At 38.6% G+C, this 25,733-nt stretch overlaps 1 protein-coding gene across 5 annotated transcripts in view; it reads left to right on the top strand.

The window, feature by feature from the left end:
- The window catches only part of GARNL3 (GTPase activating Rap/RanGAP domain like 3), a 74,961-nt gene that overhangs the window by 37,720 nt on the left and 11,508 nt on the right, over positions 1-25,733 (top strand). For 2 of the 5 annotated variants that reach the window (XM_037399038.1, XM_037399040.1), the window contains 14 exons: positions 3,600-3,663; positions 3,922-3,948; positions 4,315-4,390; positions 5,005-5,103; positions 5,651-5,754; positions 6,917-7,025; positions 9,329-9,374; positions 13,712-13,818; positions 14,657-14,772; positions 15,532-15,636; positions 18,516-18,590; positions 19,507-19,618; positions 20,319-20,417; positions 25,313-25,429. In XM_037399038.1, coding sequence (XP_037254935.1) covers positions 3,600-3,663; positions 3,922-3,948; positions 4,315-4,390; positions 5,005-5,103; positions 5,651-5,754; positions 6,917-7,025; positions 9,329-9,374; positions 13,712-13,818; positions 14,657-14,772; positions 15,532-15,636; positions 18,516-18,590; positions 19,507-19,618; positions 20,319-20,417; positions 25,313-25,429 — 1,256 coding nt within the window. Of the gene's footprint in view, positions 1-3,599; positions 3,664-3,921; positions 3,949-4,314; positions 4,391-5,004; positions 5,104-5,650; positions 5,755-6,916; positions 7,026-9,328; positions 9,375-13,711; positions 13,819-14,656; positions 14,779-15,531; positions 15,637-18,515; positions 18,591-19,506; positions 19,619-20,318; positions 20,418-25,312; positions 25,430-25,733 lie in introns of all 5 variants that reach the window. The other 3 variants (XM_037399043.1, XM_037399039.1, XM_037399041.1) reach the window with 2 other exon arrangements.

Here is a 25,733-nt window from a genome sequence, read left to right as displayed (position 1 = left end):
TCCTTCCTTTAGCCAGCATCTGTATGGGCATGCTTTTGAGGCAGAAGAGAATATAAAGTAAGGAAGCTTGACACCATTTCCATGTCTTTCAACTTTATAATCAGCTGAAGTGGTAGAAGATCTGTTTGCAAAGTGTTCGTTCAAACTTAATCTGCAGTTTTTACAATCTAATCATGTGGTGTGTTTTCTCAACCTCCTCACTAACCTCTTCAAATGCATCTTCTGTAAGGATTTTACCTCCTCTGAAAACCCATAAAAAGTGTCTTTGTTTGCCAAATGGGTAGCATGTGCCAGGTAAACGAGAAGTCTGCATGTCTTCAGAACCTTTGGTCACTATAGAGTATGAGCAAATGCCTCTTGCTTGGTTGAAGCTGGTACGTGGGATAACACTGCCAGTCCTGATGTGAAAGGAGAATTCTGGGAACAGGGCGTGTGTTGGGATGTGAAGTCAGTACCATCAAATCTGGATTTTCCAACACCTGTACAAGATGTCTGAGAGGTCCCAGACCACTGAATGTCCCAGAGGGGCTTGCAGGTCCATTGAGCCTTGCGTCTTAATTCTGATTTCCTGAGCTGTGGCTTGTTTGGAGTGTCAAGATGGTGAGTTGGAAACACTTCAGATCTCTTTCATCTTTTTCATCAAGATGAGCTAAATGTTGTCTTCTAGCTCCTATGGCACCGGCTTGAGTAGCGTTCCCAGTTGTCAGTACTGCATGTTGTACCTGCGTGAGCACCTGATCTTCCGTGTCTGCCCACCAGTGCTGAAATACCTCTTCCTAGCCGCCCGTCCTAACCCAGCCTCTCCGTCCACTCTCACCCACATAGACATTTTTGGTCAGGCATCCCAGGGTGGAGAAACTGTCTTCTGTTAACGAGAGTCGTAACTCCTTTGCTGAAGTGCCCTCATGTGTTCCATCCTCTGACACTTCACTACTCTACCAGGGAAAGGGCAGGCTTCTTTCAGACCTTGTTCCCTGCTTCTCCCAAGGTGTGTGCCACGTTGTCACATGAAGGGGTGGGGTGGGGGGGGGAGCGGTACGTAATCCTCTCAACCCCAAGTGTTTGATCTGTCTATTAGCACCCCAGGAAAGGAGAGACCCTTGTTCCCGACCAGTCTGTCAGCGTCCCATTACAGGGACCCTTCACTGAACAGTCCCACTGGATCGAAGGGCAATTCGACTGACTTGCTCAGGGCAACACACTAGCAGCATTAGGGGGACCCCTCAGCGGGTCTTCCCACTTTGTTTGAAAGTATTACCTGCTGCCGTCAACTGCCAGTGCCCACAAAGGACTCACACTAACAGTTCACAAAATAACACTCTTTATTAATAGGAAATCGTGACAAATTAAGGTTTTGCCAGTGATAGGGACTCTCTGCAAAAACAGGCTTGGAATTATATACAACTAAACTACATACAACTAAATCATAATCACTAATAACAGCTAGCATGAGTTAGTTATTTAGCATGCATAAAACAAAGTTCTTACCCGATAGGTGTCCCTATGGGGGAGAAGACAGGTTCAGCCCACTGACGGATCCCAGAAGTTCTGATGGAGTCTTCCCTGATTTCTCCCCTCATCTGCCTACTTTTTATACTTCATAGTACATTGCATATTCATTCATCATACGCAGGATTAGTTACGAGTTTCTCACTTCTAATACGAATTAGTATGTATCCTCAGATAGCACTGCTGAAGTTCTCTGCTAACTACGCGTGCTCCTTAGGCGGGGTTTTGCCCTCCTTTGCGGGGGCTGTTTGAGTTGGAGGTTGTGATCTCCCACTAAGAATAAGGCAATTATCTTTGTCTTATTTTCAACTAATTTTCTGTTGATGTCAGTGGATTGCAACACCTTATCATCCTGTTTCCTCTCGTAGCCCGAACTTTCCTCACTTGAAGGTTTCTTTCTGCATAACTTCGATAACGGCGTTGTTTTCACTACCTGTTCTTTGTTTCTCATCCTCCCCATGGCTGACTACCTTGGTGAGAAGTCCCTTCATAACAACTATAGAGAGTGAGTCAGCTTGACCTAGCTTTGTGAACACTGAATCAGAGTTGGGTAATCGGGGAGTTTAGACAATTCCCCCCTGCTTTGGACTTAATTTCAGTCCAGGACCAGTCCATTTCCATCACATTTAGGCAGAGCTTGAGTGACTTTAGTCATGCATATTGTTGTTACTAATTGGTGTTGTGTGCCCAGTGAGGTGTAGTAGTACCTTGGAAGCAGGCAGCTTTGAGATGGAGGTGTGCGTTAGTATTACAATGAGATTATTTCAGTTGAGGAAAGTAATTTCACCATAATGGTTGGCTCGGCCACAGACGTCTCCTGGATTCTTCCTATGACAAGTGGTATGCAGCTTATCAGCTGTGTGGTGCCGTCTGGTTCCCTTTCCTGCAGGGAGCATGACAGCCTGGCCATGGTGTCTCCACTCCGCACCGTCCTCTGTCACCGCTATCCGCGTGCGCTGAGCTGCCAGGACGTGTTGCTTAGGGCACTGTGGTGATACAGATTCTGTGCATGCCAACCATCCTGAAGGCCATAGCTGTGTTTTACCCTAAAAAAGCTTTCTGTAATACTATGCTTCTGTTAGGACGCAATTTTCTCTAATTCCCCCCCTCAAGGTGATTTTCCCACACACCTGCAGGCAGCAGGACTAACTTAATCTCCTTTTGCCCACTTGGGCTTGGACTAAAATCCCTTCCCTGACTATTCTTAAGCTTTTACAGCCTTTGAGCCTTCCCTCGGGCCTGGTTGATAGTCCTTTGCCATTTCACCCTGTTCACAGCCAGCATAAGTCTAGGTACAGACTATCTGAAAGAATTTCAGTTACATGATAAACCTGCTTTTTTGTAAATTAATTGTAACATTTTAATTGCTTTCAAAGGAAACTACAGGAAGTCCTGTCCACATGGTGACCTAGCATAAGCAATGATGGAAAGGGGCATCAGATGTGACCTCCGTGTCAGCTCACTGTGCCTCAGACAGACTGCATTTGGCGTGCTGCGCAGCTCCAGAAATTAATGCTAGGGAAAAAATGGGCAAAAATAATAGTAAATGTAGAAACATGAGTTAGGAAAAAATGCTGTAAGTTAGGTATTTCTGTTGGTTGAGGCAGTTGATCTTACTACTTATTTAAATACTTTTTCATGTTGTCTTTGTGGATCTTTGGTGTGTGAATTTGATGCTGAACAGCTCGTTTTTCATTTGACTTGCCTTGAATTACTTTAGAAGAGATAGAAGAGAAGCTTATGAAATAGAATAGGTTATTGAGTCTTCCTAAAATGCTCACAACGATTACGTATAAAGCCAAAGTGAAGGGTCATCGATGGAATAAAATTCTGTGCTTTATAAGTAAATACAGTACATTTAAACCTGATCTCCGTGCAGGGTCCTAGTTATTTCTGGTTTTAAAATCCAAAAGAATTTTAGGAAGTCTTAGAGGTTAGTATTGTGGGAAATAAATGGCTCTTCCACAAAAAATTCCACGTAAGCAAGGCTCTTTGAACAATTCTTTTTGAAATCGGTTCTAACTACAACCAGTTTAATGTTGAAATGTATACTTGCTCTCCTGTAAAGCAGTATTTCATTTGCATTTCAGTGCTATGAGTCTTGACAAATTTGAGAAGAGCCCAAGGGAAATTTTTCATCCTGAGATACAAAAGGTAGGAGGTGACTTCTTTTTTTGTTTGGTTGTGTTTTTTTATTATTTTCTGGAAAAATAAGTCATTAAGTATAAATGCTACTGGTTTGTTTCTTTCAGTAACAGGGTAATAATGATGAGTAGGGTTACAGTTACAAAATAAACTGTCTTTATCAGTTGAACTGGCTACTTCAAAATTAAACAAATATACAAGTATGTTACAGGGTTTTTTTGTGCTGTCTTCAGTACCAGTGTGCTAAAGATATTGTTTTGTTTACAGGATTTACTGGTTCTTGAAGAGCAAGAGGTAAATGTTAACTTATCGCTCCTAGCACTTAGTGACTTATAACAACTTAGCTATCAATTGCTTATTGCAGTAAAAAAATGTATATTTCTGTGCAACATATGAGATAAAAAATCATTTTAAGCAGCAGCATAATATATCTTATTAATAGATCACCAACTTAGTATATCATAAAATTCATAAACTATGATCAGAAGTGAAGTATTAGGTATCTGCTACTTGAGCATGTAATGGAGCTGGTATGAAGTGTGTATTCCCGTGTGTAGGATGTACACAAAAGATGTATATACAAGTCCTTAGAGGAAACACTATTTTAGGTCTTTTGTTTGATTGTCTGTTTATCCTATAATATTTGGTTTTATTTCTCAGGGACCTGTGAATTTTAAATTTGGAGTCCTTTATGCTAAGGATGGGCAGCTTACAGATGATGAAATGTTCAGCAATGGTGAGTTTTTCACCTTTTTCTTAATTGTTTTATTCATCCAAATTAAAAAAATGTGGGATAGTGTCTAGATATGGAAGCCGGAAGGGAGGTGATGGTTTTGGGAACAGAGGTTTTCATGTTCATTTTGGGGGCAAAATTGTAGCATAGAACCTTCTGCTTCTATAAAATGTTGCTGTAGGAAACCTACTGTTACAACTTGGAAGATACTGAAATTTCTTTTCTAGAAATGGACTATGCAATGTAAGATTTAGAAAAAGGAAGCAGTAAGATTTAGAAAAGGGAGGCAACTCATATTACCTGCAGGAAGTCACTGTTGTTCTAGTTCTTTCACTCTTATTTTGCAGCATGATCATGTTCTATATGCGCTTGAGCAGTGTCTTGGAGTTAGCAAAAGAGGTCACTGTTTAATGTCACACGTTAATGCCTATTCTACAAGGCTTGGATGCTTTTCTTGGAGAGGTAGAAGGCTTGGATGACATGAGGAGAAACTAATACAGCTGAAACGTCCTCGTGTCCTGGAAGCAGGACCTGTTACTATTTCTTTATTATTTTTTGTAGGTATTCTATTAGTACGTGTGCTTTTCTGTTGTAACGTTTCTTCCTTCCACATGTAGAAACTGGAAGTGAAAGCTTTCAAAGATTTTTGCATCTCTTGGGTGACACAGTTACTTTGAAAGGCTGGACAGGCTATAGAGGAGGACTGGACACTAAAAGTAAGAACTCATCTGAAAAAAAAAAAAAAAGGGGGAGGGGGCTGCAGTATAAATGTTTTTGCTTATTGCATGTGCATATTATGTATATTGTAGAAATAATGCCAAAACAGACTTCCTCATGTGCATGCTAAACGCTCTGCTTCACCAGGGAAAAGTCAGGTTAGCTTAAATCACTGGTGTGAAATACAGTTGAGGAAAAGTATTTATGTAACCTGTATTTTCAAGGTGAATGATTTTATTTTATATTGGAGTGGGGTGAAAAATAACCTGACATGTTACTTTCTTCATGATTGTAGGACATCATGGCTGGAAGAACCATGTGTGATTTCAGGAGGCTAGTTAAAGGATGTCATAGGTTTTAAGTGTGTGAATAAGCAGATTAGGTTGCAAGCTTGATTTTGGACCCACATAAAACATGCAGCGTGGACATTTTCTAAAATGGATCAGAATGACTAAAGAAGGGTTGGTAGAAGGCCCTGAAATATCTTTTGACCTTTATAAAACTTAAAGGACATATTCCTGCTGAGATTGTTGTCTTCCGTTGCAGATGATACAACAGGAACCTGTTCCATCTATACAGTTTTTCAAGGGCATGAAATTATGTTCCATGTTTCAACCATGCTACCATATTCGAGAGAGAACAAGCAGCAGGTACATAGTTCTCGCTTTCTTTTTTCCTGTATTTTTTTCCTCAGCGCTACAGCTAATGCTGAAAATTTAATAATGTTTGTTAGAAAATAATGTATCATATCATCTCTATTAAGGTACAGGAGACCCTTGCAAAGAGAGTCAAAATTGATTGACCGAGAAGTGATTTGGTATTCTGTTATTCAGATGACTTGTAGATCTTCACTGCTGCAATTACTGTTACCTCAAAGAATTTAGGAAGGCTGGAAGTTAGACTTGTGTGTGAATTGTCAGAATATTCACATACATAACATACAGTTCATGTTTAGATAGCAATTCATGTAGCTTGAAAGAAATTCCCTTTATGAGCATGTTAATGGCAAACTTTGAGCATTTGCTCTAAAGCACTGCTGGTGCCCTCATAGATTGACTAGGTAGGTTCTTGCCTGCTTGCTAAAATGTGCTGTCATCTGTTGCTTGAACCTTTCTACGTATTATATGATGAAAAAAATAATAAGCGCATATCTTTACCTATGCATCACATATCCACAATGATTTACTTAAAATTACTCACAAATTACTTGTTTTACTAATTTCTTGTTTAAGCAATATTAAATATTATGTATTACGATAGTAATATAATTAGATGACATAATTACATTGTCCTTTTTTTATTTCTGTGTCAATTTTCTCATGCTTTTGCCTTGGATTGATGACAAGATCACAGCAGAAACCAGAGGCCAATCGGGACATTTAGTGTTTTTAAAGAATAAATCGGCATCAGGAGTTTTTTTCTGTTTAGTTCAAGTGGTGGATTTGCTTTTTTTGGAATGCTAGGTGTTCTGTGCCAAATTTGTGAATATTAATTATGGAAATAATGAGTGCTTTGCTAACTTAAAAATATGCAATAGCTGCTGGTTTAGCAGTTGCCTTGTGTGTGCACCATGGCATTGCCAGGTTTACTTGCTTATAGTTAAGTAATAATTTTATGTTGGCTTCAATCGTATTGACCACAATTTGCAGTTTAGGAATATTGTTTTACCATTCTCTCACAGAATTATTAGAGGTATTTATTTATGTCTTGTAAGTCATTGTGTCTTTTTTTTTTTTTTTTTTCTTTTTCCCCTGCTCCCTCCCCCCCTTTTTTTTTTTTCTTTTTTTTTTCCTTTTCTTTTGTTTTTTCCAGGTAGAAAGGAAGCGACATATTGGAAATGACATTGTAACTATCGTATTTCAGGAAGGCCAAGAGTCTTCTCCAGCATTCAAGCCATCCATGATTCGCTCTCATTTTACACGTATCTTTTTTCCTTACATTTCCCAGTTATTTTTTTATTTTTTAAGATCAATATTACTTTTAATTCTACCCTGAGTCCTTCCTGCATGCTGCTTATGGAATTGAAAACTATTTTGGAAAGACAGTTGCATTCTTTACCTTCAGCTGCTTGATTAGGAGTCTTTAAGTCTGCCTCATAAAACAATTTTTATGTTGAACCACTTAGAACATAAGGTCAAAGTAAGAATGTGATTTTTGATTTGTATTTTTATTGAAGGCATTTAATTGGATCACTTCACAAATTAAATTTTGTGCATTTTCATAAAATACAAATTCCCAAAAGATGTGAATGAATTTGACATTAACTACTGAATATTGCCTTTTAATGTTTAGATGCTGTTTATTTTAGATATTTATGTATTTTAGGTCAGTGTTTCTCAAATCTTTCAGACCATAAACCACATATTCTCCAGATTTTAGCAGCCTGTGTTTTTCAAACTCTTGGTTAATAACATTGTGAAGACAATATGATTCAAACACGCATCTGCCAGTCACTTGGATTTATCATGGGGTCCTATTAGTAGTCCATAGATCCCAATCTGGCATCTCTTAGTCTAGATGGAATGGAATGAAGAAAAATGTTTTTTTTTCTGTCTATGCTGTGTTGCTGATTTTTTAAAAAATACTGCAAAGCCTACAACTTCTAAATGTAGTTCTCAGGCTGACTAACTGTTTTTAGAACCTTCTTGCTAGTCTCATCCATGGCTGGTCGTAGTTTTTAGATTTAAGCTTTTAATATTGACCTCTTTTTGCTAAGTGGAAGAAGTGACTAGAACAAAAAGAATTGCACACCAAAAAAAAAAACCCTGTAGATATCAGAGGAACCTAAATACTGTTAATAAGAAGAGTTTACCAAGTTGATGTACCTTTTCATCGGAGTGTTAGTAGAAAAGGAGTAATTCTTCCCTTATTGCTGTTAGGAGGACTTGTTATGATGCAATTGTTACACCCCACTCTTTCTGATTCTTAACAAACATTTTGAGGTTCAGCTGTCCTTTGTGTCATAATGAGTTGGAGGGGCAGATGTGCCCTAAATCCATAAGGATGTGTTATCATTTAGGTAGTTTTAAGTGATCCACAGCTGGTTGATGCTGTCATTTCACCTTCCTGATGTTTTCAGTTGACAGTAGCCAGAGATAAAGGTGTTCACTGTGGATTGACACTGATCTGTGTCAGATGTGGTAAATCTCAAAGCTGACTGAATCTGCACCAGCACTTCATATTCACTGTCTTACATACTATAGCACCCCTTTTCTGTTACTTCTACAATGGGAACACTTAGCATACAGATATCCGGCTGTGCTGTCCTGTAAGGATTTGCTGTATGTCATCTGTGGGGTAGGATTGAGTTACCCAAGTAAAAGCATCCAGCACAGATTTAGATGTCCCAACATATCTGAGGTGTCTGTACAGGTCTGGCAGGTATGACTCTGGACCTACAGGAGATCTGTGCCTCTTACAGCAACTGGAGACTAGGCAGTATATTCTCAAGCATCTTAAATAGCACTGGATGCTTGCATTGAATCCCATCATAAGTCTTTTTTTTATTGGGCAGTCTCCGACAGTGCTGATCACAGCTATCAGCAAAGCTCTCAACATTCTATCTGGAGCAAACCCATACAGCCAATGAAGTTAGACTTACAGTTTCTTTAACACTGTTTATAAGGACTGAAAACTTAGAGACAGTGTTAAGGAAATTTATCAAAGCAAGGTGCCTCTAGTTGATTCCATAAAAATATTTTGCAATGCAACCATAAGAATTTCTTGGAATTTTTTGCCCATATTTGCCCAAAGTTATGAATCAAAGCATTTTTGTGTACTTGCACTTTAAATTCTCCTCTCTATTTTCTTATAATTCTGTTAGCTAAATTATTTCTTTGGAATCTTCTCTTCAGTGGAAAATTTGGTATAAGCCAAGTTCAGAATCCGTACTTTTTTATAAACTAAAAGAATTTTAAATCACAAGTCTGTTGAACACATGCACACACAAAACTATAGAGCGTGTTTTATCCCTCACATAACAGCAAGAAATCTGTATTTGTGGTACTAGTTCAATTTTTAAAACTGTTGATCAAACACAATAAAATTTTATATGGGATCTCCTTTATAAACAGGAAAATTAGTATAATTTAGAATATTTTCTATATTTACAGACATTAATAGATTTTACCTTTATTAAATTTGCAATCTGCTGCAGGAAAAAAATGTATTAAAATACATGTGAGATGCATTAGTATTGAATTAACATCCTTAACTGTGTGGCAGATATTTTTGCCTTAGTGAGATATAATAAGCAGAATGATAGTTACAGGTAGGTGTTGATTGTAACAAATAACTTCACACTGAATTTCTGATGGTTCAGAGATAATGGGGAAAACATTTTGTATTGTCCACTTATGTGTATGCCAGGAAGCCAAATGAATTTATGAAATTGAAGAGCAGTATGGACCTGGATGCAGATGGCTGTAAACTGGCTATGAATAAGTTGCGCGTTTCTAACCATCAGAAAAATGAAATTCTGGAACAGGCGTAAACTTAAGGGGGCGAAACAAAACTACTTTTTAGATGAAATGTAACAAAGTGATGGAAGATATGCCTGGAACAGTGTGACCTGGTGAGATCAATGACGTAATGAACTACATGTATGATGAAAGTTAGATGTGATGTTGTGATAGCCATGGATTGTAGATCCTTAAAGGTCTAGGTTTAGTTGTAGCTAAGCAAATCAGTTCATTTTTAGGGATCTTAATAGAGTATCTGTACAGTTGGACATCACATACTTAAAACCTATTGGAATTTTGCTGGTAAATAATGTGTTCTTCATCTGTTTTTCAGTTAGCGTTGGTGACCCTCATACTTGGAGGTATATGCTGTCCAAGTCAGAGTCAGTGTCCCAGTCTGAGTCTGTTAGGTTTCACCAATATCTGAAAAGCAAGCATTCCTGCAGTGTCCTGCCTAGGCTTTAATGAAGAAAGTGGGATTAACCAAATAGTTAATCCAAACTGTTGTTTTGAGATTAATGGTGAGATGCAAGAGATATCTGTCAGTCTTAAAAAAACAGAGTGGCAGTGGGATGTCATCGTCTGAGCCTATGGGAGGGATTCACCTTGGACTTAAAGCAAATAAGCAGTAAAGAGAAAAGAGCCACTGTTCAGCTGACTATGTGTGCTGCAGTTACCAGTATACGATATAGACTTACCACTGTTTTTCTCCTTTACAAAGTACTAGCCATGTCTGTAGCAATCCTTTTTCTGTTGAAAGTGTGCTAAGTTATTTACTACTTAGACTAGGTCAAAAAGAAATGGGAGAATCGCATTCTGTTTTGGATATGTGTCTGAGAAGAGGGTTGGTTAGGTTTGAAGTCACTGCCGGCTCAGATGCTGAAGTCTCGTATGGCTAAAGAATTTATATTAGAAAACCAAAACATATGATTTATCCAGCACTAGAAGGGAAATGTCAAGGCATGAAACTAAAATTATGCCTCAGACTGGAATGTGTGTATGTGTGTGTATGTTGACAGCACTCAAAGCTATAAACTTTGCAAGATGGAAGGGTGAAGTCAATGTGTTAGGCTTTGAATGCAAATTTCTAACGGCTGTGTGGGCCTGTGGGGCATTAGTTATTATTTAGAAAAATTTTCAACTGTTTACAAGTCATTCTACCCTACATTTGCAAGACAAAGCTGAAGGTTGACAGCATCGGGTCTGCTCCTTTGAGCTGAACTGCTAGTTGGCTTGCAGCGAGAAGACAGACACTGAACTTAGAAATGGCTTCCAGGAATACAGGGTCCTTAGATTAGTTTCGCTTCCTCCTTCCTTGAAAATTCCATAACCCTAAAGAGTCAAGATTGTGAAAGAGACCAGCAATATTTCCTGGAACTGATCACCTGGCACTAGTGCACTTTTTTTTTTTAACAACCTATATCAGTTTGAGAGCCAAGAAATACAGCAAAAGTGTAGAAAGCATTCTCTTAGCCTCTCCCTCAGTGCACAGTGTAGACCACTGACACCAGCCGTGGTCCACAGTTTCAGAAGCTGCTGCTAAGATCCAATCACATAGTTCCAACCATTCTAACGTATGTAAATTCTGGCTTGCTTTGGAAGATTTTTATACTTAATAGGCTGAGCAATCTTCATAGTCCTCTAAGAATCTGTTCTTGCTGCAATATAGGTTGCTGGAACTGACTAAGCCTTCTTGCCTAGCTCCAAAACTTAACTGTTAGCCATAAGAGTTTGGTGCTTTTTGTGCAACTGCAGCTCCACCCACTCATTGATGAATGTTACTTGAAATCATTTGTGGTGTACATGCGGAAATGCACAAGAACGTGAAGGCGAGAAGAAACTGAATTAGTTTTAACTAGATTTTTTCAAGAGAGCTTGCCAATAAATTTGTGTGCTTTCTCCTATCTTAACTTTGCATCCCTTCATATATGGGAGTCTTTATTTTGGGGCATGCTGGAGGAGAATGTTCATGCCATCCTTGTTGCTCTCGATGTGGAGTATGAGGTGAGACAAAGCATGTATATGCCAAATAGGTGCAGGAGTTGAAAGTCTCCAAACTTGGGTGCTTGAGGTGCATGTATATCCACAGGGGGAGAGATATATTTGGACAAGTACACCTCAAAGGTATTTTTCACTAGAAATAATTTTCTTTTTCAATATAGCTAAGAAATCTTGATTCAGTAAGATGAGAGAAATCTATATTACTGTGTTTCTGCAGCATGCCATGAAGTCTAGCTCTAGAGAAGGATCCAACAGCATGATACTTCAGTTTTCATGAGTGTGGTTTTTTTTCACCCCTCCTACTTGTAGCTAAGGTTTGTTTTGGAAGATGTCTGTAGTGCAGTTAAAAAAAGGAGTAGTTTTATTTTTGTGAGCACCTTCTTGTGTTCTTTTTTTCCCAATTGATTGTCCTCATAGATTCTGCTTTGCAGCATTCCCAAGTCTGAGAGGCACAAAACATGTTCATGATTCCCACGTGCAGTGAAATCTGTTAGTTCTTTCCTTCTTTTCTTCTTGTTTTGAGACAGAAACCTGAACATACTTCCCTCATTAGTCTTTAAGAAGTGAATGTTGTCTTGTAAACTATTAGTCAGTAGATGGGCTAGCCATAGTAAATGCTTTTTACATTGCTGTTGATTTGGGGAAAAAAATTAGTAGCAGTAAACGAGAAAAATCTGACTCGCCCTGAGTAACTGACTGCTCTTACTAGATCAGTCCGTTTTATTCCTTAGTTGCTTCATTCTGTCAGTCTTAACACATCTTCCATAGTGCATACCACGCAGTATTGTTGCCCTGTGTGACGGGCTTGATACATTATTGTATATTTCAAATTGGCCTAATCGCATTTCATTCTGTCCCTTCACCTTAGGCCCACATAGGACTCTTGTTCCTTCTGTTATTTTTTTGTGAAGACGGTCTTCCAAGTGGCCAAAATTTCAGTCAAAAGAAACAGGGTGTACTCTGGGCTGTTGAGGCAAATTTTCCTTGTTCATATGCAATGCCACTGTGAGGTCTGACACTGAATTTCTGCTTGGAATGACTTTGTATTTTATGTCACTCAAGAAGTTTGTAGGTTTGGTTGGTTTTGTTGTGGTTTTTCCTCATCTTAACTCATTCTGCTCTAGGAATGCAAGGAACATTTCACACTCTGTGTAGTGATAAATGATTTTTTTTTTAGCAGGATGGAATAAGACATAGGGCATCTCTAAAATTCTGTCTTGAATCTGCGAAACCAGTATTAAAATGATCGATATTCATACCATGTAATACTGCGTTTCAGATCGTATGCGCAGTTTTTAAGCTTTCATGAAAAAAGACCAGATGAATCAATTAGAATCCGTTTGACTCAATACCAGTTAGTCACTGCTGGTTTTTTGGGCAAGAAAATTCTGACTGGTTTGTGTAATAGTAGAGATGGGTTGAATCTGTAATGTTACCACTTAACTTGCTGCAACCTGTCAGCTGCACATGCCACTTGGAAGATCTTTGTCTGATTGCTGTCTTACAGTGAAGAAAATTGTGCAGCCCATCACTTAATATGCCAAGGAACGATTACTTACCTTTAAAGAAGCTATGGCTTGCTGAGCGTATTGTATGCTTGGGTTTTGTACCTACCATTCATACTTTCTATGCCAGATTCCTTATGGATCAAAAGAACTCAGCAGGTCCAGCTGTCATGGGAGTCTATTCTGACTCTTTCTTCCTCAGTGAAAATGACTTTGCTATTCCTGTACTATTCAGCTGTAGTAAGCTATTGTTGTTCAGAAAGAATCAAATATTCCATGGGCATTGTGAATGTATAGGTGAGGTGGAAATCTAGAAGGAGAATATATTTTGTAGGTGAAGAATGTTCTTTTACAGCTTTTTTTGAAAAGGACTATATTTAGTACCACTAAAAACATTGTTCTGTGAGTAGAACTCCAAAGATCTGTTGTAATTGTTAGTGTCACAGTGTTTGTGTAAAGGAAGCAGGATTTTGCTGTAGTGAATCATTCCAAGTGAATGTTTTTTGTTAGACCCGTGGGAATTCTTACTTAAGACATACCCAGCTGACCATTTCCCGTTCTTTCTTCCATTTTGAATAGTGTCTGTAGTAACAGTGGGTTTTGAATGTGACTTTCAATATAAAGATTTGTTCTTTCAATAGGCTGAAAATATTTTCAGAAGAAAGTGTTCCTCTCTTTGGGCCTCCCCTTCCATCCCCACCTGTGTTTACAAATCACCAGGAATTCAGGGATTTTGTGTTAGTGAAATGTAAGTCAGTTTTTCTTTCACTAGAAACACTTTTAAAATAAGTGCCTTAATAAATTGAAAGTCATGATGCTTAAAATGTAAACACGTTTTCTTGTGTATGCTGCTGTTCTATATAGATTTTTTTTTCCCAAAATCTGTAGCATAGGTGGGATGTCAGTTCCATCAAAGTGTTCCAATCAGATTAACAAAAAACTGAATTTCTGTCCAGTTATGCTTCTCAGGCTGCTAGTTACAGACTGATTTCTGCATTTGCAGAATGTGGAGCCATATTTAGTTTAGCATTTTCTTAAAGGACTTGGAGGTCTGAAAGAATTTACAGTTTTCTTCAATATTTAGTAATAGAAGGTGTTGTGACGGCAGCTCTGAAAACCTGAAAATACAAGCTTTTCTGAATGCGTGCTGCACAGGCACCTTTCAGCACCTTTAAGAACTTTTTGATTCTGTAATGATTCAGTTCCAGTTTTCATTGACCCTCACTTGCCCTTCTAAATCACCAAGAGAGCAAGCTTTGAGAACCGATAGAGATGATTACAGTTAGAAGCTTACCTGACAGGAACTTGGCTAATAACTCATTTTGCATATTTAAATTGGTTTAGTACTTAAATTGATTAGCAGTTTGTCTTTAATTTTTTATTGGTTAAGAGGGTATTGGGATGCCTATTACTAATTTTTCCCTTTTAAACTTAAGTGATCATTATTCACTAAAAAAACATGCAAAAAGGAGGCAACTCTAAGTTACTAAGGGGAAAACAGGTATTTTTTACAGAGGCAAACTAGAGTCAGTGGAAGCTGTCACAGTTCATTTAGGTAATGTATCTCCTTTTCCATAATATTTTAGTAATAAATGGGGAAAAAGCCACCTTGGAAACCCCAACATTTTCTCAGAAACGCCAACGCACTCTAGACATGCTGATCCGCTCTTTATACCAAGACCTGATGCCTGATCTACACAAGGTAAATGTAAGTCAGAAGTCTCTGCATTCCTCACATGTGCTTTCCTGTTCTCATTAGTAGACTGAATATTCTGTAATCCTAATGAACACTGAATTGCATACACAAGGCTAAATACCAATTGTCAAGTAATTTGTTTTACAGTTATGTGAAAGCTGAGAGTCCTTTCAGGATAGGACTCTTCATACATTTGTTTAAAACAGCTGTGAGAAGTGTAACAATGTCATACTTTGTATTTACCTGCAGCAAGGGAATAGGAAATTTAGGGTCTGCCAATACAGGTATTAGTCCCATCACCATAAAAGCTGCACTTACTCGATCCATTATGTGTAAATTTGAGTCATTTTTACCCTTGGGTAACGATGAGATAACTTTGTTTTGGATGATGAAGACTAATCTTAACTAACTAGAAAGAAGTTCAATACCTCTAAAATTATTGAGGTGCTGTTTTTTTCCCACTGTTTATTTCTCTCAGCTAAATAGATCTTCTTAAACTTTTTTGTCCAAATGTTCATGTCTGTGGTCTTTGTTATGATTGTACAGAACATGACAGTGATGTACAGAACTATGGCAAGCTGGAAATTAAAGCACTCAAGGATTGGAAGAGTTGTAATTCCTGTTCTCTGAGAAACTATACGGTTAGATTCATCACTGCAGGAAAATATCCAAAAAAAGACAGAAAACAAACAATATCATTAACTCAGATTGAAAGATTATGGAAACTTTTGGTTCCATTTAAGAGAGAAATGTTTTCTGTTTTAGAACATGCTCAATAGAAGGTCCTTCAGTGATGTGTTACCAGAGTCCCCAAAATCAACACGGAAAAAAGAGGAAGCTCGGCAAGCAGAGTTTGTCCGACTTGGTCAGGTAAGATCAATTTAGGAGGGATGCACCTAGGTTTACAAAGACTGCATCACCCCTTTTGTTAGAGTTGTATTAGCTTGCAGAGTTACGTCAGGACTTAATGCAGTTCCCTGTAGTCAGAAATAGTTTTGTAGTATTGCATTAGTTTAAGCTATGGTAAAGTAAAATATGAATAGAAATATTGATCTGTAATACCTAAGGTACACAACACAATTGCAAATATTTATAAAATACATAAGCTAAAGGAAAGTTGGAAAAATCACACCTTAGAATTAAACCTGAAAGGTCTTTCCCTACTTTGTGGATGTGTTGGGTCTGGCTGAGCCCCATAGCAGCCCTCATAGTACTGTGCTTTGCATTGGTAGCAAGAAGGGTGGTGATAACACACCAGTGTTTTGGCTACTGCTGAGCAGCGCTTGCCCACCATCAAGACTGCCTCTGCAACCTACCCCCGCTACCCCCGCCACTAGCATGGGGGTGGACAAGATCTTGGGAGGCGACATAGCCAGGACAAGTGACCCAAAGTGACCAGTGGGATATTCCATACCATGTGACATCTGCTCAGATATAAAAGCTAAGAGAAAGGAGGAGGAAGAGGGGGCATTCATTATTTTTAAGCTGCCTTTATTTTGACCCACAAGGGGTTTTTTTTGTTCATCTTACTTTCTGTCCCCTTGTTCTGCTGAAGAGGGGAGTGATGGAACAACTTGGTGGGCACCTGGCATCCAGCCAGGGTCAGCGTGCCACAGTGGAGAAGATGCTTTCTGCCTCCGGGCAGAAGAGTGCTCTGTCTTTTTCTGTGCTTTGGAGAAACACAGTCTTGCATGGGTTTCCTCTATATGTTTTATTAAGATTTCATTTCTTAGAAATTGTTTACCCTGTTTTAGCCAGGAAGAAGTTTCAGCAGTCTTTCTGCTAAGTCTGAGGTTGCCATACATCTTTAAACGTACCAGATGCTGACTGCAACCTTCTGTGAGCTTACTGACATTTTGATTCAGTGAGGAGTAAAACTTCCTGATGATTTAGATGGTCTGGTTTGATCTGAAAGTTCATTGCAGCAGAAAAAAAAAGGCAGTGTCTACGCTCATCTATTCCCTGGTCCCTTCCCACTTGTCTCTTCTTGATCCTGGACTGCTGACATGGTTCTGCTGCTTACCGTAAGAATACTTCTTTTCTGAGCTGATTTAACTCAGCAGAATATAACAAAGAAAAAAAATGAAACAACACAAACAAAAACCCACACCACCAACAAAACCCAAGTCTCCTTCCTTCCCTCCCTTTTTTTTTCTGTGTTAGAAAGCTATAGAGTGAAATTGTCTTGAGAAGTTCCAGGTCAGGTTAAAGGTAGAGAATGGAGCCAGGTGGTTGAGTGCTGGTGCAAAAGAATCTCAGGGCTGTTAAAGCTTGGCACTAGCCATGCTGCAAAGTCTACTCCCCTTTGCTTTGCCCACCCTTTCACCAACCACCTTGAAATAGCTAGTCACTCTAGGCAGAAGGGAAAGTGAATGTTTATAAAATTCAGACAGAAGTAACCCGATGATTTATTCCCCAAGTTTACTAATTACTCTACAGAAGTTAAAGAAAAACATGGTTATTGAAAGTATAGAAGCCTGTAAGTTTGATTGCCTCCACTTCCCTGACATTAAACTGGTAAGATACTCACATAACAAATCAAGTTGGCACCCATTTCTTAAACAAGACTTCCATCCCCGCTGTGGCCTTTGTCAAAGGACGGCCTAATACAGGGGTTTGAAATTAAGGGATACTTGGTTGCCTGTGTTTTTTCTTGGAGGTTCTTTTCACATTTAAATCTTCTGCTTTCCTAAAAGAACTTTCCTCTAAGTTACAAACTGTAGGCTTGAGCACATTACAACATGCCTTCCAAGTAGCTCCGAATCATTCTTGCCAAACTGTGAATGTTGAGTTTTCAGATGGTAAACAAATCTCACTGATGACTGGCTCAGCAGTATATTCAAATCATTTATTTATTGTCAAGGTGATCTCTACTGACTGGTGGAGTGAAATTAAAATGTTAATGCAAAAAGGTATTTTATGCATCTTCATAAGCTGACAGCCATACTTCATGCAAATGTGGAAATGGTGTATGCAGCTGATTACTGCCACTTCACAGAGACCATGCACGATGGTAGGCAAACTTTAGGACATTAAAATTGGTTTAGGCAATTTCTAAACTTTGCTTTAAAGAATGCCATGACAATTCCATGTGGCATCAGTTTATTGGAACACTGCTGTAAAGGTTAGTGATGGAGATACATAGGCTGTATATATGCTGCCTTAAACAAGCTTATTGTGTATCTCACTGAAACTATGTTTATACAGCATTTCTCTAGAGTTCTTCCAGTATCAGTTACTTCTAGTCCTTGAATTTGTGATACTGTGACTGTGTGTCCTTGGCACCTCTGGCAATGCATATATATAGCTTGACTTATGTTTTGTTACAAAGTTTTGCAAGTAAAAGGCCAACTTTTATAATTGATAAAAGGATTCTTTATCCAGGTACCTTATAGAATGAATTAGGTAGATGACTAGCTTGTATGATTTGAGGTGGAGACTTGTCTCTGTTACTGTGTTCAACACTTCTTTTCTGATTCTGAGTTTCCGTTTAAAAAACAAAAAAACAGAACGCCCAAAAAACCCAACCAACATATGTTTTGGCTGAGAAGAGATCTAGTAGCCCTCTGGTGATCATGTGGACTTTGCTCAGGATATACAGAATTCCACTTCTTTGCTAATTACTTAAAATGTGACAGGAATTCCATACTGGAGTTACTTTGTAGTTCTAAATTGTCCTTTCTTTATAGTCTTTATCTTGGGTGTTGGTGACAAAAGCTCTATCTAAATAAAATATCTGTTTGTATTAGGCACTGAAATTGAAAACCACTGTGAAAGGGGATGCCACAGCTAACTTGGCAACCACAAGCTTTTGTAAAAAAGAGGTGAGTGAGCCTGACTTTCTGAGGAGAGTTATGAAAGAATTAAAAGCTGTTGAGTATGGCATTGTATATCAGTTCTGCATACTGTTTATTTACTTTTGTAGTTAGATGCTGTAGCAGCAGAGATGAAATGTATGGTGTCAAGGTGATTCTGCAGCCTTATCAAATTAATAAAGGATGAGTCTGGAGACAGAAGCACTTCTCAAGTTAAAGCAAGTGTGGATATTTTTATATCTGAGAATATTTGAAAAAATTACATTTTCCATACGCAGTCATCTTTTATTTTAACTTCTGTATCGAGTTTAAAACAAAATTCAGTTGTTACTTCCTGTAGTACCAGATTTTGTTCAAGGGCATTAGGAAGTGAAAGATGCAAACCACACTCTTCTGTATGCATCTTCTATACAGAAACTTCAGAAGTGCTTCTAGAATTTCAGAGACTTCAGCTAATATTTAAATTAGGGGCAGAGGGGCAGACTCTGAGAGGTAAGTACAGAGAACACATGACAAAAGAAGCATTTGACAGAAAGGCGGTTTTAACTACCATGTGCTAGTGACTAGACATCATGAACTGAGCCATAAATTGTAAGCAAATTACATATGCATGGTGGTACATACATTTTAAGTCATTTGAGTATTTCCAGGGTTGCACTATCAGCTGCATGTGGTTTAATTCCAGTGTTTCAGGAACATGTCTTACACTTGCTAGTTTCTAAACCCAATTAATATAGAGGCTATTTCCTCTGTAACAAAATCAACTAAATTTTGGTATTTCAAATTTTAAAAAATACACTGTTTCAAAATGTATCATGCCAAAAGCATTTACATGTTATTACTTGCCATTGTCCATCACATTCTGTGTCTGTATGATCTGCATTTCTTAGTGTGCTTAATATGTATCCCTTATGTTACTTCATAGCCTTGGGAATCTCAATCTTTCTGCAGTAATTTTCCTCATGAGGTTGTCTGTGCAGATTCTTGGGGCCAGTCCTTGCTGGTTTCTACAGATGCTGGCATCTTGTTAATAGATGGTTAGTAAATGATCCAGTGTTTTTTGTGTCATTTGTTATGTATCTGACTGTTTTCTTGAAAATGTATGTTCAAAAGCTCTCTTCAGGTGCTGGTAGGTCTTCACCTACAGGGATAGTTACCAATCCAAGTGAATTTATTACATTTATGTAACCTAGTTGTAAAAATTCTCTCTGCACCAGATTCAAGCCATATTGGGGAGACAATGTTAATGTAGGTTTCTGAATGTTTTGTTATTTCATACGTTGTTTTCTTGACCCTCTGAAAAGACTTACAGAGTCACATCCAAGCTCAAGGAGTGTTTAAATGGCTTGTCTGGATTTCTTAGCCATTGATGACAGCATGAAGCCAAAGGTTTACGTGGCAGTGAAAGCCTGCTTCTTCCATAGCAATAATATTGCTAGGTTAGACCCCTTATCTTCCGTGTGTCACATAAGGCCAGTGGGACTGAGGGAATGAAGTTAGTTCTTCCAAAGGGAAGGTCCCTTTTAGGCTTCAGTTCCATAATCTAATCCATGGTAGTCATAAAACTCTCCTGTGAGGAGGTATCAGCTGTGATGCTGTGGTATACATAGCAGCTTTGTGCAGGTTTTTTCAATTTTGTAAGAAAAAAATGAAGCTTTTATTAAAAGAAATAGGTCAAAACCAGTCACTAGCAAATTTTAGCAGGATTTTGAAAAAATACTTGTGTTTCTTTTTTAGATGGTCAGCCATCAGTGCAAGTATTTGATAAAACTCTCCAAATAAAACAGATGCATGTGTTGGAAGCTCTGGATCTTTTGATTGCCCTAACAGACAAAGGTAGGAAAGGTCCCTGTTCTTTGATTCTCATACAAATGTGGCTGGTGGTGGGTATGTATGTCTCATGAGGCAGTCGTATCTATCAGTGGCAAGTATATTAGATGCCTTGTTTAGAATAAGGGAGCATGTGCAGCAACTGCTGTTATTTTCTAAAAGGATGGTGGGGAGTAGGGGAATCCCTAAATGCTCATTCATGCTTCCTTCAAGGCAAGCCTGAATCTCGTCATATGCTCTTTCTTCAGCCACTGTTAGAACACAACACTCTTCAGAAATCTCCTTGACTGAATTACATGTTTGTTCACTTACACAAAAATATGGGGGAAATTACTTATGCTGTCACTGTTTTACCAAATGTGCTTTGTTGGTATTTATTCTGTTAACTGTCACCACATTCTAGTACTATAGAACGTATTTTCTTGAAGGTTGTGGTTTAAAAGAACTTAAGTGTTGTTTGGACTGAGCATATTTCCCTTTTAGCCTCAGTTGGAAGCATTAAATGTGCATAAAATGTGCACTTTTTTAACAAGGTACAAGGCTGTGGTTGAATTTCACAAAGTGAACATACACAAAGCAAGAATAGAATCTTTATGTGTAACTCAGAGAAGACAATTATAAATATGATTGTTTGTTACCATATAATGTCTGTTTGTGCAGTATGTTGGCTGAAGTTACATTTACCCAAACTCAGGGTAAAACATGGTTCCTTTTGTATCATTGGGAGTTGCCCAATTTGGCTGCACCTGATGAAATTCCCCCTGGAACCTTACAGAACTGGCTCAAACTACCCGAGAGCCATGTGTAGTTCTCCCAAGACATCTGGAGGGTGGGTGACATTTCAGAAGATCTGAAAAGGGTAGTTGTATCTGAAGCTGTCTGTGAAGCTTCTAGAAAAGATGATTACGTTTAATTGTCAAAACATCTTACTGTTTGGTTAAACCGGAAGAGAGAGATGTGAGCAGGCATTTTGAGGTAACAGGGCAAGGTATTACTGGCATCAATTCATGATGCTTCAACAGGGCAAGGTATTACTGGCATCAATTCATTACGCTTCAAACATGATTTTATAAAGTCTTACTCATTTAGAAGATTGCAGAGATTTTTAACTCTTGATATGGATGCTTTCTGAAGCATTTAGGAGAAAGTTCTTTCATACTTGTTAGAATTCTGGGCTCCTGTTTTGTATTTGCATACCACATTGAAATTAAGATCTGGGATGGAAGAAAAAATCATACTTGCCTTTCTTTTTCAGACTACATCTCAGCAGCAAAAATTACAAAAATGATGAGTTAGATGAGCAAAAAGCATGCTCATATTAGGCTCATAGATTGGGTTCAAAGACTGTGGGGTTTTAAGATAAAATGTTGTGTACTACAAGGTTAATTCTTTAAGCTTAACTATCTGCAAGAGCTTATTCAGGTCAACATTCCAAGAGTAGGTGTTGAAGAAGGCACCAGTACAGCAGGTATCAATGACAGCAGCACAAATTGCGTAGTAGCAATGGCCGCTGTTCTAGTGCAGACACAGTTAAATCTAGCGCCACAGTGGAGTTGTTTGGGACATCTGCTGGTTAAATTTGTCCTATTAATGAGAAGCAAGGCACAGAAATGGATGTTTTGTCCTCCAAATACATACAGGTTTTGTTCCAGCTTTATTTTGTGAAATGCCTGTACACGAGAATGAGGGGGAATGAGGAAGAGCTGCTTTGCTTGGAAGAATCAAGTCTGTGGGAGGTTAAGAAAAACTTTTTTAGCCCAGATGATAGTGACTTTTATAGGCAGCCGCAAATAAATCTAACACCATCGTGCAGCTGTTTGTAACATCTGCAAAAGAACTAGTATTGGGAAAGAGGAGTGACGCAGCCTAGGGGAACACACGGGTCAAAGAGCCGGAGCTATTTTAAACAACAAGGAAAGGTGAAGATTTATGTCTGCTGAAAGGCAGGCTTACTGTCAACCTGTGGAGTGCACATCTTGTGGCCTATGGGGATTTAAACTCCAATTCCTTTTTAAAAGCGTATTAGATCAGTTTCAGTGGAGGCAGTGGTCATTGTTGTGCCTTCATAGTGAAACGCCTGTTTGGGAAAGAAGTTATCATATGTATTGTTCTTTGCTGCACACACATAGTATCTTCACAGAGGTAAATATGGCCTGTTTGATGGAAGCATGAAAGGCCCTCTGAAGTTTGGTGTAACCTTCAAGAATAACAGTGCTTAATATGGGTGGTAATACTTGCTCCCCACTATGTCTGCCTTTTTACAACCACTTCTTGATTTGAAGAATGCAGACATTCAGGTTGGCCAGAAAAAGTTCTTGAGTTTTGCTGTGGTTACACAGTTGTAGCGTTTTGCAATTGCCTGCATCACCAAGTATGTTTGTAAAATATCTAGCTGAAATAATAGCTGGGGTACAAAGACAATACTACAGCTATCACTGAAGAAGCAACTAATTAGAGGCAGAATCTAGGAGTAAATGGTAATAAATTTACAGTAAACTTTTTTCAGTCTTGAATGGCTGCACTGAAAAGCAGCAGATCTCTGATCTCAGAGCAGGCAATAGCAGTCATAAGAATTACAGCTGATTCTAGATCAGGAAAGATGGCCTTCCTTCAGATTGTGTCAATAGCTGTTTTAGCTTAAAATCAAAGTTGGTAGAAATGGAAGAGCATTTTAAGGTGTTTGGTCATGTGCAGGTTTTTGTGTACATGGTGGTGTTTGAAAACACTCACATGCAGCACCAAGAATTGTGCAGTAGTTGTAAAACGGTGGACATGCAAGTCCTTGATTACCTTTCTCCTTTCATATTAAAATGTTCTATGAATCTGAGAGCAACTTGTGATTCCTTTCCTAAGTAGAGATGCCACAGGCTTGTTAGGGACTTCAGATTTACAAAAATAATCAGTTAGTTGCTAGCCAGCAAGCACAGCCCTCCACTTGTGGGCGTGATGTTGAAATCTGCACTTTCCAAGGGTTGGCAATAAGCTGTGAGGTGTTCTGAGCAGATACCACATAATCATAAGTGGTTATTGCAAAAGTTGATGACAGAGCTAGTACTCGGTTAACTCGGAAAACTCTAATGATACAAGGTTCACCAAGTATTGCATTTCCAGTACTGAATCTGCCTTATGCCTTTTCTGATGTGAAATCAGAGCCTCCTATATGTCTTTGTGTTGATCTCCCTAGGCCTGTAGGGTGCTGTCAAAAGTCACGCTTGTTCACTGAGAAAATTCTGGATTACAGATTGCTCCGGAGGCCCAGTCAGTTGTCTGGTTTAGATGTTGCCATGCCACTATCAGGTGATCATCAATAGCCACACCCAAAATTACTGTATCTAGCATGGAAGAAGTTAGCTGGTCAAGTGCCACGGACAACAATGGTTTCAGAGAAGACGAGGAGGTTCTCAGATAAATTGGGAAACACCTTATGGACAGCCTTACTCATCAAGATAAGGCTTTAGAAAAGAGCAGCCTCGTATTACCAGGACTTAAAGCATGGACTGGTTGACTTAAAAGACAAACTACGGCTGTAATTTAGGCAACTTGTTTGACATTACAAACATAAGATGTGTGTTTTCTATGCCTTGATGTTTGTCTAATAAGATCTGTCCCCACCACAGAAAACTATATTCATGATCTTTGCTGGTTTGAGGAATTTGCTGGATTCTGATGCCGGATTCTTCGGGTTGTTATGTTTGGAATAACTAACTGAATGCCAAAGGCAGGAGTAAGTCCAAAGAGACTCTGAATTGATGAGAGCATTAATACTGTTCTTGAACATTTGTCTTAGCTCATGTTTTTTGGCCTTCACTCCAAATGGGTATGAATGTTGCTTGCCATTCTTCCACGAACTCGTTTGTAGAAGCACAAATGCTTGTGTGCGCACATTCTTGAAAAGAGAGGGATGGCCTATATTTTATTTTCCTTTTGTCAATATAAGAATTTGCTCTCGGAGTCAAATTACTCAATGTTTCATATTGTGGCATGCTTAAGGAAGCATTGTATCTTCTCTTCTCTTACACTTGCTATGGGAAAAGAAGGTCATGCAGCGGCCAGATGTCCTGATTCATGTTGCTCTTCTCTCAGAATTCAAGGCAGCATCTGTGATTTTCCTTTTGCCTTTACAGTGGGATCCACCCAACTATATATTAAGAAAGCATGCTTCATTTTTCCAGCCATACCAGCTAGTTAGTAAAAGAGTCCACCTTTGTCAGAAAATCTTGCCTTGCTTGCATTTTAAGAAACTTGATTTCTTAGATAAGGAACTACTCTTAAGTCGCCTGTTTCCCAACTGCAAGTAGTAGTGCATCACTAATTTTATTTCTTTTAGATGTAGAGGTTGTAGATTCCACTCTTACCTATCTGTAAGAAACAGATTTAGGCATGGAAGTAGGTACTGGATTAACTTCTGCACTTGGAATATGCCTTGAACCTAACTTGCCTACCTTTGAAGAACTGATAGGTAAAACCAGTCTGCATCCTAAAGGGTTTCAGACTCTGTTAAGGACCCAGTCATCAGCTGCTCAGCCAGACAGTTCCAGCTTTTAACATTAACCCTTTTGCTCTGTAGTTTATATTTTCATTATCTTGCGAAATTTTGTAGATTTGTGAAATAGCATACATTTCACTGTTTTAATATCATTCTTTGCTGCAGTGCCACCTGATAGGAAACCCAGCTACTGAACTGAATGGGTTCGTTACTAGAATTGTAAAGCCTAGGGAGTTCATAAGTAGTCTTGTATGACATTGCAGCTCATCCCCAGAGAAGCAGTATACTTTGTTTATCTTTGCTTTGTTTGTTAGGTTGCTTTGTTTGTTAGGTGCTGCTCCCCTTTGGAAGTATTTATTTCAAACTACTGCCATAACTTTTAACTTCTTGTTTTGTGGCTCTCTTCATCCTTCAGGGAAAGACTCTCGTCTCCTCGTCTTCAGACTCAGTGTTGTCCAAAAAGATATAGAAACAAAGCAAATTATAAGAAGCAAATATGACTGCAGAGAAAATAAACTGGAGAGAACAAAAGGTGATTTTTATTATCCTGCATTTAAAAACATCCACTGTGTTACAATGCCTGTAGTTGCCAGGCACTTACTAGCTCTCTTGAGGCAGTTGCAGGTGTTCACCTTTAGTTTTTCCTCTGGATGGTCAGTCCAAACTTTGTTAAGCTTATATGTGAAAATAAGTCTGGTATAGTCCAGCATGACACTTTAGAACTTTGTAAAAGTACCACGTTACTTGGCAGTCACTGCTGATGAAAAGATATAGAGAAAAATATGTTACTTTCAGGACTGAAGGGTATAAGAAGAATTATGCAGGGATGTGAGACT

Source organism: Falco rusticolus, chromosome 9, assembly GCF_015220075.1.
Source record: "Falco rusticolus isolate bFalRus1 chromosome 9, bFalRus1.pri, whole genome shotgun sequence".
Taxonomy (NCBI): domain Eukaryota; kingdom Metazoa; phylum Chordata; class Aves; order Falconiformes; family Falconidae; genus Falco; species Falco rusticolus.
The sequence above is the reverse complement of the archived record's forward strand: the minus strand, read 5'-3'. Positions and strand labels throughout refer to the sequence as shown.